The sequence below is a fragment of the Seriola dumerili genome, unplaced genomic scaffold (genome assembly GCF_002260705.1).
Source record: "Seriola dumerili isolate Sdu_G_001 unplaced genomic scaffold, Sdu_1.0 BDQW01003009.1, whole genome shotgun sequence".
Lineage (NCBI taxonomy): Eukaryota > Metazoa > Chordata > Actinopteri > Carangiformes > Carangidae > Seriola > Seriola dumerili.
Window position 1 is genome coordinate 423,131 of NW_019177264.1, and position 16,031 is coordinate 439,161.

Here is a 16,031-nt window from a genome sequence, read left to right on the forward strand (position 1 = left end):
TTTTTGTCGTTATTGATAACACCGTGATGATAGATTAATAGGAAGCTTTTCATCTAAGCAGACCTTCCTCACTTTGATCAGTGGGTGGCGCCAAGATATCATGCAACACAGTCTGTGCAGTCAACCCACGTGTGGACATTTCCTGTAGGGGGGTGGCCTGATACAACACACTAAAGAGATCTGTTTTCAGGTGTTTTTAAGCTATGGATGAATTACCTTCGGACCTCAAAGCATTTCTACTTAACCACCCTTTCCTTCAGCTTACAGACGGCAAAAAGGTTGGCGAGCAAACTACATCACATCACACCGCACGAAATACACTTTCTATGTGATGCTAGCCGTAATGCTAATTTACCTCATGAGCCATGCACTGTGAAGTGTTGTGATGGCTGGATGTGTTGACCAAGGCTGAAATAAACTGAAAATGATTACCACGTTTATTGCTGCATCAAGCTGAACTTCACGATCAACCGTACCACAATGTACTACATCTGTCACCTGCGTGTTGTTTCAGATCAAATGCACATTGAATGGCCACGAGTTTCCATGCAACCTGACGGAGCTGCAGAAGTTCACTCAAGGGAAGAAATACGAGAAACTGAGTGCTGCAGCAGAGTTCAACTACAGCCAGTATGAACCACACGTTGTGCAAAGCACAAAACAACCGTAAGGATTGGCCTTATTTTCCCACAAATGTTCTTCTCCGTCAGTATGCAGTTATTTTGCAAAAGAAAGCACCAACTCTGTCCACACCTGTTTGTCCTTGCAGCGGTGTAATTGCCAATGAAATGCCACAGTCTGTTACTGAATGTGTCAAACTAATCTGCACATCTATTGTGTTTTCTGATGTTTTGGCCTCTGGGTGTTTTTACAGCAATCAGCTCTTCTGTAAACTGACCCTCAGACATCTCAACCGGCAGCCGCACCATGTCCTAAGACATGTCAACGGAAAACGCTTCAAGAAGGCCCTTACCAAATGTCAGTGCACCATTCATCCACATGCATGGCACCTTTTTTTAATACAGGTTATTAACTGCTGGGTTACTGATATTGATACATTTTGAACCCTGTAGATTTTATAGAACCCTAGATTTTTGGCGTGATACCCATCATTCAGGGAGGAAATCAAAGCTATCTGCAAGCTGTTCATTAAAAACAAATATTTCTGTCACCACTTTTTTTGCTGAACACAAATCGTTCTAAATCTGCTCTGACTAACATTTTCTTAAACATAATTTGGGATTTAGTTCTGAGATGCGCTCAAGACTGCAGTAAATGAGAAACACCAGACACAACATATTATCATGTTCCATTTTTATTGAACAAAATAGCCAGTAGTATCACTGCCTTTCACATCTCATCCAGGCAGTTATGTAGTCACTGTATTCCCATAAAGTTTAGATTTTATACAGATGGACTTTAACATCTATTTCAGGTTTACACTGTTGAATCGCCCCAGTTAAGTTCTTATGTGTATTTGCCAGTGTACCTTGATTGTTAATATTTCTTTATTTATAGAAACCATTCATTTGTGCTATCATTATTAACAATATGCAGTTTACATTTAGCCGTGTGAAATAGAGTCTTCAACTGTGAGCTGAAAACCTGAAAAAAAGGTGCATATACGAGCATAACATTTTAAGTGATTAACACGTCACTCCATGTACTACACTGCAAGTATGAGCTGCTGGACAATTCACACTGTCACTTCATCACTGACGTAGCTGTCTCATTCTCGCTCTTGCTCAAGACGAAGAGTGTGTGCAGCAGGGGATTCAATTCGTTCCAGCCAGACTGAATCAGAAAAAGCCCAAAGACACCGGAGAGGAGGTCAGTCGGGGGAGGGCCACAAAACACGGGAACAGCGCGTGGGAACCCTCATCCAGTGAAGAGGAGCATAGTGACTCCGAAGACAGCATGAGCGACCTCTATCCTCGTCAGTATCCAAAGTGCACACACTGTAGAGATCTTTGTCCACTTTTATTTTGTAATGCTTGACTGTGTGTCAAGAAGAGATTGCAGGATTTCATTCCAGGCAAAACTTATTGAATTTACTGATTAACAAACACACCATCTATCAGAAGAGTGGATAATAATCAGCTATACAATTTAATTTGGTATTTAGTTGGACTGTAAAAGTTACAGAATTGGGCTCTCCAATGCACCTGAGCCCAGATATACAGATTTGTAGAGTTGCAGCTTTACTTTGCTCTAACACTGTGTCATATTTTTCCCACAGCATCCATGTTCACCTTAAAAAACTCGGCAGAAGAAAGTATGGAGGGTGACGGGGATGAGGAGGAAGATGACTTCCAAACAGATGACGACGAGGAAATGGAGGTGGAGAAGCAGGCGGTGCAGAAACGCAAAAAGGTCTGTATGTAGAGGTAACATTTGTGCATGTGTGTGTGGGAATTACTTTATCAAGGTTATTATGATTTTTTTCTTTTAATGCTTTCATATTTTTGTCTTTCAGGCCCAGGGCGGAGGCTTTCAGAAGAAATTCAGAAATAATCACTGGAAATCAGGGCGGAAGAAACATGGAAAAGTGAAAAATGGAAAGTAAAATGTAAAACCATATCTGTATAGTATTTTTATACCTGGTGCTTTGTGAGAGAGCAAAACACCTCTGTTGGGTGTAGTATTTCTATGTCTGAGCCAGCCTGACCTTTGTCTTAGCATCACATTAACATATCACAACAGATCAGGAGTTTTCTGATTTTTTTTTTTTTTCTTCCTGCAAAGGTTGCAGTTTCAGCAAGGCAGGTTTACATGACATTGAACGTGTGTTTGTGTAAGTTAGCACATCTTTGGACTGGATAGGTTGTGTTTCCTAGTTCACAAGCAGGAACCCTGGCATAAAATACAACTGTTTGGACTTGCAAACATTGTCTGTGTCTGTTTTTTTTCTACCAAGCATTGCCCATAAAGCAGCTCTAGAGCATGATATGGCACATTTGAAATGCAGATGTTAAGGTTCCAACAAAGACAGGGAGACCAACTGCTGCAGGCCATATATCAGTAATCATTTAAGAGAGTTACACTACCCAAAAACAAGCCTCTACCTTTTGTATATTTATTGCAGAATATTTTACACATAAGTTATATTTTAATGTTTCATCAGCAGATAAGGTAAGTAACAAGTAACCAGTCAGTACAGCATGTAACGGCTGATTAATTGTTCTCGTTTAATGTGCAGTTTAACTTGTAAAAAAAAAAAAAAAAAAAAAAAATTATTGTGCAGTGAAACAGTGATAGTGTTGTGTGCTATCATGTCATCTATTTCCTTTTCCGTGCACTGCTGAGGACAAGCAGAGACGTGCAGAATACTTAATATTCAAAGCTTGGTCACAGTTACTGCTGTGCATTTAAATAACATCACATGCATCATCCTGCTCGGCAAACAGGAAGCGTACATGCTCCTGAGTTTAAAGACTTTGTCCAGGTCTTTGGTCTTAACAGTTAACAAGCCATCTGTAAGCTATGGCCCCTTTAACGCCTCCATCCCATTTCCCTTCACATGTAGCTCTGGCCTCTCATGGCAGATATCTTCATCATAGTCCCACCAACTTCATCTCCTTTCCAACATCTTCTCCTTTCTCTCTCAGCTGGCTGTCCTTCACTCTGCAAATGCCAACACTACACCACTATGGGCCAGTCACATGTATTGACAACCCAGCTCGACCAAACATTATTGTGTTACATGGTCTCTTTCCAGCCTGCAGATGGTGTCATGCTGGGAGTGGACTGTGGAGAATTTTTTGACGAGGGGCCGGGGCAGCGAGGAAGCAGGTGGAGCTGGTAGGAGTCGTTCCACAGAAATGAGAGGCCCAGCAGCAGCCTGTCCAGAGCTGATTCAGTGTATTGTATCATTTCCAGTGTTGGATTTTTATATCATCATTAAATCTCTGCCATCAAAATATGATTTTAAAAGTTTATTATCGTTTTAGCGCAGGACATTTCTGACTGTGAGCCGGCCTTGTGACTTAGAAGTCCCTTGGACTGTTTGTAACTTTTCACAGACATACTAAAAGGCTTTGAGAATTACTATTGGACCAAGAAATTAGGACTGAGACACCCCTTATTTATAGGGAGTTTCTCCCAACTCAGCCAGCTAGAAGCTACTTTTAGTTGTAACTGGCAGTTTCCACCTATCTGTGCCCTCAGGTTGTCTCTGAGATGTACCTTTACCCCAGTACAGTTGCCTGCCAGCCATCATCCACTCAGCAAAGTCCACTGAGAACTCTTAGTAGACAATAGACTACCTTTGCATTAATTTGAACTGACAAGAAGGATCTTGTCTGCCTCTGTGGCAACAGCTGTGGTCAGCCAAAGTCAAATGTAATGTCTTTTAAAGAAGGTGTGGCCGGTGTGGTGACCATACCTGTTATATCTATCTGACATGGGGGACCAAGCTCCAGAGGTGTGTGTTAATAAGAGCCAGTATTAGTAGTTAGCTGAAAGCAAAAAGTTCATGAATATTAATACCTAATTGACTAAGCTGACTTTGAGCTAACATCTTTAATGTCTTGTAGACATACAAGTGACAAGTGGCAGAAGAGCTACTTAGATGCTTTACTTACTTTTACTAAAGGTTTTACTAAATGTAGCAATACAATAAATAATTTAAAAAAATACTTTCTTACAAATGAAGGTCCTGCACTTAAAACGATACTTCAGCTTAAGTATATAATTTACTTGAACTATCAAAAGTAAAAACACTCATTCAGAGTGAGGAATTATGGAGCTGCAAGATCCTGCAAAAAAAAACTGGGACTTCAGGGACTCTGCTGTTAGTTAGTTACAGAACATGTTACGGCTTTATGACACTTTTACTACTTTTACAACACATTTACTTCATGTAAATCCAAGCATACGTAGCTTTACACTCCAGCTTTAGAAGGTCTAATCAGCCACAAAACTCAAAAACCCTGTGTGAGTATGCAGGGCCTTTCATCTTTAATGCTGCATGAGATTTTATAAGTTAATTATATTTTTGCATGTAAACTCAAAATAAATAGTAATGATAGTTGTTAAACAAATGTAGTGGAGTTAAAAGTACAATATTTACATCTGCACTTCTGTGGAGTAGAAGTAGACACTAGCATAAATTTCAAAAACTTAAATACATCATCATTTTACTTAAGTAAGTAAAAAACCGTAAGAGGAGTGGTGTCACCCAGAGTGACAATGCACCCATTGACAGGGAGCAAAGGGTCACTTAATGATTTGATGAAACTCATGTGAAGCATATGTTGTGGCCTTTGCAGTCACCAGATTTCAACCCAGCTCAGCACGTATGGGGGCTTACGGACAGACGTGTCAGATAGCACTCTCGGTCACCATCATCAAAACACCAAATGAGGGAATATCTTTTGGAAGAATGGTGATCCATCACAGTTTTATTGACTTTAATATTGTATTCCAAGGAGAATTGATGTTGCTTTGTGGTTCCCCACCTCACCAAAGCACTTTCTGTTAACATTATGTGGGGTTTTTTTTATCTGTATACTGTAGAGTTACTGCATTGTTGTTGGTTTTTGAGGAAGCTCATGAGAAGTATTTGGTTTCACTATACTGTAAAATCAAGCAAACTGCGATGATTAAGTTGTCCAGCACTAAAGCAAAATTGTCCTGTCATAATTTTTCAGGCTGACAGTTGTGCGATATTGAAGCTTCTGTTTGTTTGTCAGACCAGTATATTAGTAGTAATTAACTAAATATGTTGTCATCATTTTCTTTACATATAGCATTAATGGACCAAATTCAGTGGTGGAATGTAAGGAAGTGCATGTATTTGTACTTTACTTGAGTATTTCCATTTTATACTATTTTATACTTCAACTCCACTGAGATTCAGAGCAAAATGTACTCCACTAAATTTATTTCAAAGCTAACAGTAAAACAACATGTGATAAGCTCAGCTATAATGCACTGTTAAACATTAAATCAGAAGTTCTCAATCTTTTTGTGACTTCTAACAAAAATCAGTGTGTAGTTGTTATTTTTCTGATGTTTATGAGTTCCCCCAAAGACATTTACCCTCTAATTCTCACGTGGTTTCATTTCAATGACTGAGCAAATGATCCAGTATTTGTTTAAAAAATATGTCACAGGAGCAGACTGTCTACAGAACGTGTATCATCATTTTGTATTAACTATAATATGTAGGATTCTTCCACCTCTGAACAAAGTAGACCTTGTAATAGACAAGAGGAGTGCACATCTGTCCAAACAGTGAAACCATCTTTAAATGCTGCATGGGTTACAAGAGTGTGCACGTTTGGAGCGTTGAACATGACAATGTCTTACAGTATAAGTAAAAAAAAAAAAAAATTAATTCAGGTGGAGCTGAGGGTTTAAATCTGTGTTTGTTTACATGTGTAAAAGCCGTAAACAACGCTGGATAACGGCGTCAGGGCCCTGGACTGTTCAGTATACGTGGCAGACAGCGGTTGCAGTACCATGTAGGGGGGCCCTGTCTCTTTCGTCAAATCGCGGGGCATTGTGGGGCGGAGGCGGCCTTTCTCTGAGTCCAGGCGATCGGGAAATCTTCAAGTAAATAACGTTAACAGGGGGGAGGAACAGTCCGAGCGGAATATCCAACACATCTTAATTGTGTTGCTGAGCCTTAATTATTAAAACTCGTATTATTACACAAACATGGGGCAGGAGGATCTCATGAACACAGCCGAAGACGTGGCGGACCAGGTAACTTCAACCTTAGCGCGACAGTTATTAACGCTAGCCGCTGCTAGCATGTTAGACGCTAACTAGTTTGTCTGAGAATGAAGTAACGTCAGGTTCAGAGTGTTTCCTCTCAACATTTTGACGCCTTTAATCGTTGTTTGTACACGTATATTGTAGCTTGCTGGCAGTATTAACGTGACCTTGCATCAACGCAACAGCTTATTTACTCGTTTTTTAATTTGCATGATAAATGGTTGAGGTGTCTGCTCCTGTCATGCGTCTCCAGGTGGATTTGATAGCGTTATCATTTCACAAAGGCAAAGTGAAATTCTTAACTAAGCTTTAGTTGACTTATTTTACTAAGGCTTAGTTAACAGGTGTACATTTGGCTGCTAGTTAGCTTGCCGTCTGTAGCCGCCCGGTTTATTAACAGTATCACAAGCGAATCAGTGCCAGCCAGCAATTGTGAACTCACCTAGCTTAGCTACCAAGTTATTGACTAACAGTCTTAAGTCATATTGTGTATTTGGACCTAACTGCTTTGCATGACTGATGGTTTAAGCTTGTACTGTCTCTAACTTGGTTTTCCGTCTGCATGTGGCCGTGACAGAGCTGCTCCACCACCCAGGTCACCCCAAAACTGGATGTGATCCTTGCCTTCACCCTATTACACATGCCTGAGCTGCTTTCCTGTAGCTGGTTTTGTCTTTGTGTGTGCTATATTGGCGTGACAACAGGCAATGCACGGGTGTACAAGAAGTGAGCTAAGATGTCAAGATCAGATTTCTGGTCAGCCTGTGACCCATGTTAGTGTGCAGACTGGGAAAAACCCCAGAGATTTGGTTTTATGTGGCGTACCTTTGGTTCTTTGAAAAGTTACTGTAGTCTGGCTCAGTACACATCTGTGCTCTACTGTTGTGTGCTAGATTCAAGGCCTTATGTTTTTGTGGGACATGCCAGACTTCATTCCTGGACGACAACTGTCAATTCAAATATCAAATCTTGGAGTCAGTTCTGTGTATGTTTATGCCAGTTGTGTTGATTGAACTCAAACCATAAGCCAGAGAATGCTCTACAATTACACCTGATAGATTTAAACGCCCCTATCACAAGTACTGTGCATTGTAAAAATGACTTGAAAGAAGAAACTGTAATGTCTTTTACAACACCTGGTTTGTTTGCTTCGTAAAGAACTCTGCTAAGCCCATTTTAAGGGCACATCCCTCACTAATGGGTCCTGAGCTAACATGTTACTTACATGGTCTATTTCTAGGCTGTTGCAGCAACCCTGGGCTTGTACGGATTGGTTCCCAGTTCGTCCATTCATGTCCCTCTCAGCAGTCATAGTGGGAGTTGGTGAACACTGATAGGCCGCTGAGGTCTGACAGTGCTGATGTGGACTGCTGAGTAGGCGGGGAAAGGGGCAGGTCACTGCTCCTTCACTGTGCCACTGGAGTATCTGAAAATCTGGTCATGAATTCTGTTTGAGAGAAGAACATAGGGTATTTTTCTTGTTTAAGCATTCAGCAAACTTCAACTCATACAAAGGGGTCTTTTGGAGTTGTAATATGGAGGCACAACCCTGTTGTTATTGTCTTAAGATTTGTAGCAAACAACAGAAGTTCTACCCTGCATGTTTTTCCTTACTCTTTTGAAATCAGTTACATCAGGTTACTATGTTAAGTTCCAGTTAGAATTATTAGTGAAAACTCCTTTTTTAGCTTTAGTTATTGGTTTTTATTTCTTCAACATGAAGATTAGAGAGAGAGAGAGAACCATATGTCTAACACTCACACAATTAAGTGATTGTATTATTATTGATGTTTAAAAGAGAATTCCTGACTAGTTTAAAAATGGAGAAATAGAGAGCACAACCTATCTACATTATGCACTTACTTTATTGCAGTTACTTGCAGTAAAAACTTGCCCCACAGATTGCATGCATAACTACCGTAACTTAAGAAAGTGTCTTGCACGTTCTCTTACATCACAAGTGGATCGACACTTGTTTTTTTTCCCAAGCAAAGCCTATCCTATTAAATGACTACTGTTTCGACATTCACTTAGCATGATGGTTGCAGTGACTAGTGGGTTAATTCCTATCCCTATAATTGACAGTATAAATAATAATTAGAAGCAGTCCGCACCGAGCCAGAATATTATTGGGTTTTTAAGAGGGAATCTTCAGGGGACTTATGTAGAAATTCAGTTACATGATGTGTTACTACTTGGTGACCTAGTAAAGTGTTGTTTCACAGTTTTGCTGTCATAAGCAATCTCACGAGCTCCTCAGTAACCACATCCTTTTCATCGTTCTTCTTTATACGTCATCTTTTTTCTTATTTAACCCTTACCCTCTTGGTTTTCTTCTGTTGGACAGTTCTTGCGGGTAACCAAACAGTACCTGCCCCACCTGGCGCGTCTGTGTCTCATCAGCACCTTCCTGGAGGATGGCATCCGCATGTGGTTCCAGTGGAATGAGCAGAGAGACTACATCGAGGCTACCTGGAGCTGTGGCTACTTCCTGGCTACGTGCTTTGTGCTGCTTAACCTCATAGGACAGCTGGGTGAGTGAATGGGAGGCAGGTTAAGAGATGAGACAACTCACATTTTACTGTTGTCGGAAGTTGCATGTTTTAGTGTTACTGGATGATGTGTGACACAAATTCTGATAACAACAATAAGAGGAGTGAGTCAAATTGCTAGATAATATTTTTTTAATGCTAGCAGAATGAGATGAAAAATGAGCTACAGTCATTCATTTTATGATGTATTTTAGCCCCGTTGTGCCTACAGTTTGCAGAAAGTTGTACAATAAACACGAGAACAGTGAACTTCACTTCTGGCATATAAATCATCTTTCTGATTAAAGAGACTGACAGGATTTATTGAATGAAGCCAACAGGGCCACTTGTCCACAAACTGTTAAGTATTGGAGAAGCTCCTTAAATTTTGAAGTAGATTGGCTGATGCAGACATCAGATGTCAGGGACCATTTTTGTCATGTATGAACCAGAATATGGTTTCTGTTGAGACATGCTGAGTTTGGCCTAAACAGTATACATCCACAGACCTATCCTGCCACATTGCTGCTTTGTCTACCAAATTAAATAGTCTTATCTTATGGCAGATAAAGCAGCACCCACAACACAGTGTGAATACCCTTTTAATAAGCCTGAAACTATAAACTATTCTTCTCTGCAAGTGCACTAGCAAGTGGAATTTGTTGTAATTTTTCTAAGTGGCTTTAACACAAAATATTTAATGATTATTGATTCAGATAACATGGAAAATTATGTTTTATGATGGCATTTTTTGTTGTAGTGACAAAAATTAAGAATAAAACAAAGTGTATTTCCACCACAGTGGCCAGAACTTTACATGCCTTTGCCTTGTTGTGTGTCCTAACAGGTGGCTGTGTCCTCATCCTCAGTAGAAATTTTGTACAATATGCCTGCTTTGGATTATTTGGCATCATAGCACTACAGGTGAGAATAATGACATTAAATCTACATTTTAAATATTCATACGCAACAATATGTCATCGTGTGTAATCTGAAATATTTTTGTCTTTTTTCCACCAGACCGTCGCATACAGCATTTTATGGGACCTTAAATTTTTGATGAGGTAGGTGTCACTCAGTGTGGTTCTAGTAAACTAAGTAAATAAACTGCCTTAGTTAACAAATTAAGAGCAGTCATATGTTTATTAGAATTTCATGTATTAAGTTACACCAGCTGATCAACTCCCAAACATAACTGGCCTTGTGTGGCATAAAGGGTGTGAGGCAGTTTGCTGATTTATTGATATACTGTGGAAAAATAACCGTTTTCTCCCTCCTCTCTCCCAGAAACCTTGCCCTTGGAGGTGGTCTGCTCCTGCTGCTGGCTGAGTCTCGCTCGGAAGGAAAGAGCATGTTTGCTGGAGTCCCCTCCATGGGAGAGAGTTCGCCAAAGCAGTACATGCAGCTGGGCGGTCGAGTACTGCTAGTGCTCATGTTCATGACTCTGCTACACTTTGACTCCAGCTTCTTTTCTGTGAGTACTGACGGCACCAAGCACTCCTACATTCTGCATCTTGTTCACACACACGTAGTGAGCAAAGACTATTTTGAAAACTTACCTTGGTTTAAAATTAATGAAGGAACCTCACTGGATTTTGAGATTTAGCTGCTGAAAACGTCAAACAGGCAAATATGGATATTTTGAAGAAGTTAGGTGAAATTTTGAGTTTGTTTTTCAGTTGCAACCTCTTAGTTCATTTTAACAACATATTGATAGCATAGTGCACCGAATCCAGTGACTTTGAGGGAGAAAATAATTTTAAGTAAAACAAAAGAGCTCTTGATCTCAATGAGACTGCCTGAATAAATTAAGTCTGCGTTACTTCAGCAGTCTGGATTTTGTCTTTTAAAACATGCAAACCAACTGCAGCAAGTTCTGTAACCTTATTTGTTTCTTCAGACTCTGTTTTATTGTGAAACACTCTGGACACTGTTCATGGTAGATACTATACCATTGTTTTATTTATTGTCTCTAGATTATATAGTGTGTCACTCGAGATGATCATGTGCTGTTAGTTCATCATGGTAAATCTGAAGCACATACTCTAATTCTTCAATCTTGAACTTTTGCATTATTCTTCAGATCCTGCAGAACATGGTGGGGACTGCCCTCATCATCCTGGTGGCCATCGGCTTCAAAACCAAGCTCGCGGCGTTGACCCTCGTGATGTGGCTTCTGGCTATCAATGTCTACTTCAACGCTTTCTGGACCATCCCCGCCTACAAGCCCATGCATGACTTCCTCAAGTATGACTTCTTCCAGACCACCTCGGTCATTGGTGGCCTGCTGCTGGTGGTTGCACTGGGGCCTGGCGGAGTGTCCATGGATGAGAAGAAGAAAGAGTGGTAGGCAGAGGAGGATAAGATGCGAGGATTGCTCGGCACCACTAACTTCCCCCACGATCGGGACACAAAGACCCTCCCTCTCCTCCAGTTTCCCCCCCCATCAGGGTACAAAGGTTTTTTTTCTAGCTCATTTTTTATTTGGCCAAATCCACAGACACCATCTCACATTTTCCACTCCACTGCTATTTTTATTTTTTAGTTGAACATTTTAAAAGGCAGATTTTTTTTCTAAGCCCTTAAAAAAGCAATTGTATTTCATAGTGCTAAAAAAACTATTAATGGATGATAAGAGGACGAAAACAGTTATCGGTTCTCTCTTCAGAAGGTGAATAAAAATAATTTATTGTATTTTATGGGTGTCATGCCATAAATTATCATAGATTAATTTTCAGATTTTCTGAATAAAACTGGTAAAGTGGAGAGAGTGCAGCAGTTTGGGTTCCCCCTATGGATGCTGATCTTTTCCTGTCGTTGGATCTTGGAGTGTCTGAGACTTACTCACCATATTGATCCTGAAAACTTGGGCACTGATTTGACAGCAACTTGCCTTGACTCTCCAGGTTTCATCTCCCTTCTTTTTTTTTTTTTTTTCTCTCCACCCAACCTTTTCAGTACATCTGTACACCTTCAGTCTCAACTGACTCTTGTCACATGGGGAGCTGAATCTGGGGAGGGGGGGGGGGCGTATACATTGTATAGTGGTGGATTGCAGTCATGCTTGATTGAAAATTTCAACACAGTTGTTAGCTCCAGGACTTGTTATTGGGCACTTTGTACTGTTCGTCTTTGGCAAATGCCTAACTAGTGAACTGTATATGATCGGGGACAATAGGGGGGAGGCTCAACGTTTGTGAAACCATATTCTGCGATCTAGACAAGCAAAGAGGACTAAGCAGAGTCACTAGCCACCTGAACTTTGTCTTTGCTCAGTGTTTTTTGCCCTGTGTAAGAAAATTAAAAAAAAAAAAAATATTCAGTGTATTGATTTACAGAAGTTTATATTGTATTTTTGATCATTTGTTTTTTGATTTTGGAAGTTGATGGCGAAGAAATAAAAAATAAAAAAAAAATATAAAGTCACTGTCTCAGTCAAGGTTTTTAGCTCTTAAGATGCTCTCAGAGGTTGAAGGACATTGGTGGACCAGATAGTCAAATCAATGTAAATTTTTAGCACAGAACCATCATGCAGTATAGTACACATGTATAGGTTTTGTTTGTTTGTTACATATTGCAGCCTTGAAGAGTTCAAAATGTATACATACTGTAGGTGTTGTATTGGACAGGCACTGGAATGAGCCTCCACTGACAGTGGCAGTTTGATTCAAGGTCAGAGACTTTGAGAAAATACTGACCTCTAATGGACTACTGCAGTAACAGTTCAATGCAATGGAGCATTTCATATTCAGCCACATTGATAAATTTCAGTACGTATGTACAGTTCTGATATCTGTGAGATATTTTTTTGTGTTTTGATTGCTGCCATTATTTATATATATATATCATAAATTTACTGATTTATTATGAGAAACATTGTTTTGTGTGTGTTGTTTACAGTTGAACTGCTGAAAATAACAGTTATTTTCTTGTCAGACAGACATATCTTAACCCTATAACTTCATAAAAGATGCCATGGACAATGGATATGGTAAAACAAACAAAAATAAACAGCTTTTACTGGACTGACCTAATCAGGTTCCTGACTGGAAATTATTTAGCACCTTTTTTAGCTGAAAATATTCCAGTGATATAGAAAGAAGAAAAGACTAAGACCGGACTGGTTTGGATGTAGCAGAAGAGAAAGTCCTTTGTGAACTTGGCAGATTAGTCTATGAGTTTAAGGGTCAAATCTATGCAGTTTATTTGGGGGATGGAGTTCTCCAGAATGACTTCTAGTTGGAAGAACAGTTATATGTTTTGCTCTTGAAAGACTGGAGTTTTATTTCCACTAATCAAGGAAATATCAGTGGTCACTGGCACCACCTAGTTGAAAATTGGCATGCCATTACAAAAAATGATGAAAAAGTAGGAGATAATACCCAATATCCTTTAAAGCCAATTTCTCTGTGTATAAATTTCTATTGCAGTGGATGCATAAATGCTTGCATATGTGTACAAATGGGAAATGTCAAAAGTATCTTACCTATACATTGAAGACAATCTGGCAACTTCATTTTCCTAATTTACTGCATTCATCATATATTAATCTAAATGTGTCATATTCTAAATTTTCCTATTGATAACTTATAAGCCATTTATAAATATGTCTGCAATGTGGTACCGGATGTGACATTACTTAACAATCATGAACAGACTTATATAATCAAAAAGAATGTAGCTAAGGCCACAATCTGACAGAATTTGTCCTTAATCTAATCCATTTTAACTGGGTCTCTACTGGTTTTGGTCATTTGGTTAATTGCAGAGTTGGGAATATCTAGGAATTTGCACCACCAAAGTACAATGTCAGACAAGGTGGAGATATTATTACTTTATGCTGTGTCCCTCTGTTTTAGAGAGGCCCAGAGAAATCACATAAAGACCTTATTATTTCAGTTTGTTGTGGGGAGGGAGTAAATCCTGTTTAATTTTGTCTTAAAAAAGCAAGGTCATGCCCAGCCTTACTAATATTGTCTTTGGGCCCTCCACTTGACCTAGAAAAATTTGCAATACAGCAGCAGCAACCTCTTTTAATTCATTTAGTTAATTTAACGGGAGCTGACTTCACCCATCTGCCTTTCCGAGCCTCATTTTCTATTTATTTGTTTATACATCTTCTTTGCAGTTTGGGAGGAAATATTATGCTGTTTACTCCATTACATTTATTTGACAGCTGTAGTTACTAGATGCTGTTGAGATTTAACTCTAAAAAACATCTAAGTTTATAAAGTACAATGCAAACCAAAGGTTCCCAACCTTTTTTCGTGAACTGTGCCATTACAAAAATCACTCAAAATCACTCAAAAGACGCTTCCTCTTCAAACATCTCATGTGGAGAGAGAGCAGCTTTATTGGAAACTTGGCTGTATTAAAATACTGTATGTGAGGACAGAAAGTAGGTGAGTAGTAGGAGACACTGGGTAAAATGCGATGCAATTTTATAAAGTAAACCATAATTATTTGTCAAATAATTTTTGGGCGCAGCCTCACACCTGGGTATTAATGATTTGACTGGTGTGCCTACCACCTTAGGGGCACTATTTCATGGCCACCTGTGGCTAACATTTACCACATGAGCCGAACGAACTAAGAACTACTGGTGAGATAGCGAATAAACTGCCCCCCTAATGTCAACACAGCATCGATGGGATTAGAAATGTGTTAGAAATCTGTTAGAAATAACAGAAATGTAATCACTGAATGTCACTAACATGTTAAAAGTATTGCATTACTGCTCCTTCTATTTACATGACCCTGACAATGGATATATTAAAGAGGACCTATTATGGCCATTTTAAGTGTTAATCATTTCATTCTTGGTGTCAACTTAAAAAGATTTACATCCTTTAATGTTCTGAAAAAGACATTAGTTTTCTTCTGCGGTACATTTTATTCTGTTCTTTCTTCACCCTCTGTCTGAAACGCTCTGTAAGAGCTCAGGGCTCTTTAAGGCCCCCCTCCTCCCTCTGGAACTGGAGCCCAGTGTGCTCTGATTGGTCAGTTTACCGACAACTACCATGTCAAAAACACTTTCCGTGAAAAATGAACTCAGTGGCTTNTATGGCCATTTTAAGTGTTAATCATTTCATTCTTGGTGTCAACTTAAAAAGATTTACATCCTTTAATGTTCTGAAAAAGACATTAGTTTTCTTCTGCGGTACATTTTATTCTGTTCTTTCTTCACCCTCTGTCTGAAACGCTCTGTAAGAGCTCAGGGCTCTTTAAGGCCCCCCTCCTCCCTCTGGAACTGGAGCCCAGTGTGCTCTGATTGGTCAGTTTACCGACAACTACCATGTCAAAAACACTTTCCGTGAAAAATGAACTCAGTGGCTTAACTGTGGATAATTTATCTGAGCTAACGAGGTACAGCATGTGGACACTGACAAATGTTTAAGCATTTATATCTTTGCTATGCTGCTTCTTACTAACATAATCAGGATGCGGTCAGGTTGTGGGAAAGTGCTTAACATCCACGATAACAATGTAGAGCGACAGGCTGTGATGCTTAGTCCCCTGTTCAGCCACATCAAGTGGGAATTACAGAAATAACCATTGTGAAAATGAAACATCTAACTGTGAGTGGTTTCTGAAGCAGTCCTCCTTGAAGTGTGGGCTTACACTGTAATGTTTGGAGCAGTGGAGAACCGTGGAAAAAGAAGTAGAGTTCTGCAGGAAATGTCTTTTTGGCATGGCTACAAAAATAATGAAAACTCTTCACCATAAGAAGTTATGTGCTGTGCCTTGTGTGGGGGCGTGCCAAGCTTGCAAGTGGAC

General features: G+C 39.6%; 2 protein-coding genes across 2 annotated transcripts; both read left to right on the plus strand.

Moving 5' to 3' along the window:
- Window positions 1-114: 114 nt before the first annotated feature.
- On the plus strand, window positions 115-3,107 carry surf2 (surfeit 2). The gene is made up of 6 exons (XM_022769471.1): window positions 115-278; window positions 515-666; window positions 875-978; window positions 1,751-1,936; window positions 2,240-2,373; window positions 2,477-3,107. Exons 1-6 carry the CDS (start codon window positions 204-206, stop codon window positions 2,564-2,566), a joined length of 741 nt encoding a protein of 246 aa, XP_022625192.1. The 5' UTR covers window positions 115-203; the 3' UTR covers window positions 2,567-3,107.
- A 3,393-nt stretch (window positions 3,108-6,500) lies between these two features.
- On the plus strand, window positions 6,501-13,086 carry surf4 (surfeit 4). Its single transcript, XM_022769473.1, has 6 exons — window positions 6,501-6,711; window positions 9,071-9,257; window positions 10,102-10,178; window positions 10,275-10,318; window positions 10,542-10,728; window positions 11,338-13,086. The coding sequence occupies exons 1-6, from the start codon at window positions 6,664-6,666 to the stop codon at window positions 11,602-11,604; spliced, it is 810 nt and encodes a 269-aa protein (XP_022625194.1). The 5' UTR covers window positions 6,501-6,663; the 3' UTR covers window positions 11,605-13,086.
- Window positions 13,087-16,031: the final 2,945 nt, after the last annotated feature.